Source organism: Neomonachus schauinslandi, unplaced genomic scaffold, assembly GCF_002201575.2.
Source record: "Neomonachus schauinslandi unplaced genomic scaffold, ASM220157v2 HiC_scaffold_2249, whole genome shotgun sequence".
Taxonomy (NCBI): Eukaryota; Metazoa; Chordata; class Mammalia; order Carnivora; family Phocidae; genus Neomonachus; species Neomonachus schauinslandi.
Genome location: NW_025410939.1, coordinates 1,387 through 5,846, shown reverse-complemented (window position 1 = coordinate 5,846; position 4,460 = coordinate 1,387). Strand labels below are relative to the sequence as shown.

Below are 4,460 nucleotides of genomic sequence, written 5' to 3'. Positions count from 1 at the left end.
GATTGGCATTTCCCTGATGATGAGTGATGTTTTTATTCATTTTTTTTTTAGTTCAAGTTCAATGAACATTTAGCATTAGTTTCAGCAACTGTTTTCTCAAGGCCCTTAATTTTCTGCAAACAGTTTGAGTTTTGTTTTGTTTTGCTTTTGGCTTATTGGTTTGTTTTTGAATTCTGACTGCAAACAGATCCTATGAAAAAAATGACACAATTTTAGTATTAGTTTGGGGTCCATGCCTCTTCCAGGAATGAAAATATGCTGTAGTTAATATTGTTGTATCGCAAGAAGTGCAAATGGCAGTGGTTTAAAATAACACAATAATAATACAAATACTTAAAATAACACAAAAATAAAATAACAGTACTAAGTTATTTTCCTCATAAAGCTTGTTAGGCAAAATTTGACAGACACCTCATTTTTGTGTCAGTTGGGGCATCTCAAGTGCGAACTGGAGATTCATCTCCAAGATAACTTATATATAATTTATATATAAATATAAATGCATATATATACATTTATAACAACTTATCAGCATAAACTGTTTCATTTAAATTTGATATTCTTCATTTAAATACATTTTAAATGTGCCACTTCCTTAGAATCAAAATATGTAGGGTATAGGTCCTTCTTTTTTAAATTTTTTTTTGTATCCTGCCACATTACTGAATTGCTGGATGAGTTCTAGTAATTTGGGGGTGGAGTCTTCTGGGTTTTCCACATAAAGTATCATGTCATCTGCGAAAAAGAGAGTTTGACTTCTTCTTTGCCAATTTGAATACTTTTTATTTCTTTATGTTGTCTGATTGCTGTTGCTAGGACTTCTAGTCCTATGTTGAGCAATAGTGGCGAGAGTGGGCATCCTTGACGTGTTCCTGATCTTAAGGGAAAGGCTCTCAGCTTTTCCCCATTGAGGATGATATTTGCTGTGGGATTTTCATAGATGGATTTTATGAACTTGAGGAATGTTCCCTCTTTCCCTATACTCTGAAGAAAGGGGAACCTTCTCACACTGTTGGTGGGAATGCAAGTTGGTACAGCCACTTTGGAAAACAGTGTGGAGGTGCCTCAAAAAATTTAAAACTAGAGCTACCCTATGACCCAGCAATTGCACTCCTGGGTATTTACCACAAAGACACAGATGCAGTGAAAAGAAGGGCCATATGCACCCCAGTGTTCAGAGCAGCAATGTCCACAATAGCCAAACTGTGGAAAGAGCCGAGATGCCCTTCAACAGATGAATGGATAAAGAAGATGTGGTCCATATACACAATGGAATATTACTCAGCCATCAGAAAGGATGAATACCCAACTTTTACATCAACATGGATGGGACTGGAAGAGATTATGCTAAGTGAAATAAGTCAAGCAGAGAAAGTCAATTATCATATGGTTTCACTTATTTGTGGAACATAAGGAATAGCATGGAGGACATTAGGAGAAGGAAGGGAAAAATGAAGAGGGTGAAATCAGAGGGAGAGATGAACCATTAGAGACTATGGACTCTGAGAAACAAACCGAGGGTTTTAGAGGGGAAGGGGGTGGGGGGATGGGTTAGCCCGGTGATGGGTATCAAGGAGGGCATGTACTGCATGGAGCACTGAGTGTTATACGAAAACAGTGAATTGTGGATCACCACAACAAAAACTAATGATGTATTGTATGGTGACTAACATAATAAAATACAATTAAAAAAAAGACAAAAATTTTTTTTTTGGAAAATTAATTATCCTAAAACTTGCAACTCAACAGTTGCAGAAAGATTATAAGACTTCTCCCAAGCCATTAGATTTATGTCCCTTATTGAAACACAAAGATGAAACCTTCAGCCCTAGGGCTTTCATTGGGAACAAAGATGATTTCTTATCTATATAAATCAATAGAAAATATTTATTTTAATCTGTGGGAAAGGGGACTTTTTTATCTTAATTACTATTATGAATAAATCTATTGTCTGTGTTGATTTATGTGGTTAATTCTATCATGTGTGAATTATTTTTTAATTAGTGTTACTTATTTTCAGAGAGAGATGTTCACTTCCACTCTTCATGATCACTGTATGTTTTTTTAAGTAAGTTGTATGTCCATTATGGGTCTTGAACTCATGACCTTGAGATCAACAGTCATATATTTTACTGATTAAGCCAGCCAGTGATCGCTACATATTTAAATGTACACAGGTCAGTCTGCTTACCTTGTACATAATGATTTTTAACTCACATATACCCTCAGAAAATCCTCTTCTAGCAAAAATTATGACAATATTTCCTACAAGATTTTTATATATTTTTCATGATCTTTTAACTTTATTTTAAATTTATCTTATCAAAATTATATGAAACTGAGATATACATTGCTTTTTTCAAATAAATTATTCACTCTTTAAATAATCCATCCTCAAAATTGCACACACACACACAGTGTTGGTGTTGTTGACACAAAATGAACAAACTTTTTAGAATCACTAAAAGAAAGGGTTTTTTTTTTTTTTAGTTTTTGTTCAATTTTTGTTTTTGTTTTCCCAGCCCAGGTTAGGACAACTGCCTGGGATACAGTCTTTACTAAGGACATAAAACATGAAATGTTCAAATCATTAGGTGAAAGGTATTTCAGAAAGTTATAGACCTTATCTTAGGACTGTAAACTTAGGACTTAGTTTATCTGCAGGACTGTCTGACTTCAGTCTCATGGGAACCAGGGAGGTTCTACACTTAGCCATATGCTTGGAATATGCTCCATTTTAGGTTATTTATAAATGAATCAGATGTACAATTGGTGCCAAGGTCAGAAATTGAATTTGCTGACTCTGGTAATGGTTAAAGTTTGGTTTCCTTGAGATCCAATGAGCAGGGCCCATGCACATTAAAAGTTGAAAAGCTCCTTTATTTTATCAATGTCTAGCATATCTTTTACTTACAGTGCCTCAGTCATTTACTCTTATTGCTGAGGTCCAAAGTCCAGAACAAAAATACTATAAGGATGTATGAAAGCAGGACAAATGTAAATTTTAATGTACTAAATATAAAATAAATATATTTTTTAATAGTGAAAACTGGCCAAGTGAGAACAAAATATATTGATATAACAAATTTCATAATGGATCCCGTTTGGCTGCTGCCAGTTTATCCAATTCCTCTCAGTATAGACGTCCCAGAAAATGTTTCTCTAGCCATTTTCTCAAAGCCCCCTTGACGTCTTTGTTCCTCACACTGTAGATAAGGGGGTTCAACACAGGTATGAAGATGGTGTAAGAAGCAGAGACCACCTTGTCATGGGCCACTGAGCGGTAGGATTTGGGCCGCACGTAGATGAGTAGGAGAGTGCCACAGAAGAGCCCCACCACAGCCAGGTGAGAGGAGCAGGTGACAAACGCTTTCTTCTGAGCTGCAGTGGACCGCATGCGGAGCCCAGCAGCCAAGATGAGACTGTAGGAAGCCAAAAGGAGAGACAGAGGGATCAAGAGCATCAGGAGGCAACACACATACGTGAAAAACTTAAAAAAGGTAGTGTGGGCACAGGGAAGGTGCGTGAGTGTGGGTGCCTCACAAAAGAAGTGGTTGATTTCTTGAGAATGGCAGTAAGGGAAGCTCAGAGTGGCACCAGGCTGCATCAGCCCATCCACCCCTCTTGGAAGCCAGGAGCCTGTGGTCACGTGCAAGCAGAGCTTCTGATTCATGAGGATGGGGTAGCGCAGGGGGTGACGTATGGCCACATAGCGGTCATAGGCCATGGCCGCTAAGAGGAAGCACTCACCCTCTCCCAGCATGGGAAACAGTAAAATCCGGGCCCCACAGCCAGCAGGAGAGATGGACCTCGTGCCCATCAGGTAGTTGGTTGCCATCTGGGGGACTATGCAGGAGACCACCGTCATGTCCATGAGGGAAAGCTGGCTAAGCAGGAAGTACACGGGTGTGTGCCGCTGGGGTCCTCATGGATGAACACAATCATGAGGGCATTGCCCATCAGGGAGATGAGGAAGAGCATGAGCACCATTGAAAAGAGGAACAGATGGGTCTGAGTGTAGTTAAAGAGCCCTAAAAGAATGGAGTTTATCTCTGTGGTGTCATTTGCATCTTCCATGGCTCCATTCATGCCTGGAAGACAAGGAATGAGAGTTGTTTGGAGCTAGGTTTAGGCATTTACTTAAGAAGAGGTGGTCAAATGACATAGAAACAAAAATGAGACTTGGAGGAATAATTACATCTTTAATCTTTCACTTTGTGACAGGATATTTGCCTTAGCATCCCATCACACTGCTCTGCTGTTATTACACAGTATTTTTTAACCCTAAGATAATTGCATAACAAGTATATATCGCAGTACACAATACATTTCTATTATTTCTCTATGTCTTGTTAGTATGCCTCACATAATTTACTCATGATGTTAGGAAATATTACGCAATTCCAGTTTTCTAAAGTTTGTGTACTTCTGTGTTGAAAGAGCCTCATAGTCCCACATTT

At 38.3% G+C, this 4,460-nt stretch overlaps 1 protein-coding gene across 1 annotated transcript; it reads right to left on the bottom strand.

Annotated features, from left to right (window-relative positions):
- Positions 1–3,169: 3,169 nt before the first annotated feature.
- LOC123323907 (olfactory receptor 2T33-like) lies at positions 3,170–4,077 on the bottom strand (the record flags this gene model as incomplete). Its single annotated transcript, XM_044912443.1, is given in 2 exon segments — positions 3,170–3,921; positions 3,924–4,077. Coding segments are annotated over 2 exon segments (906 nt in total), but the record flags the coding sequence as incomplete, so codon positions are not given.
- Between the last annotated feature and the right edge of the window lie 383 nt (positions 4,078–4,460).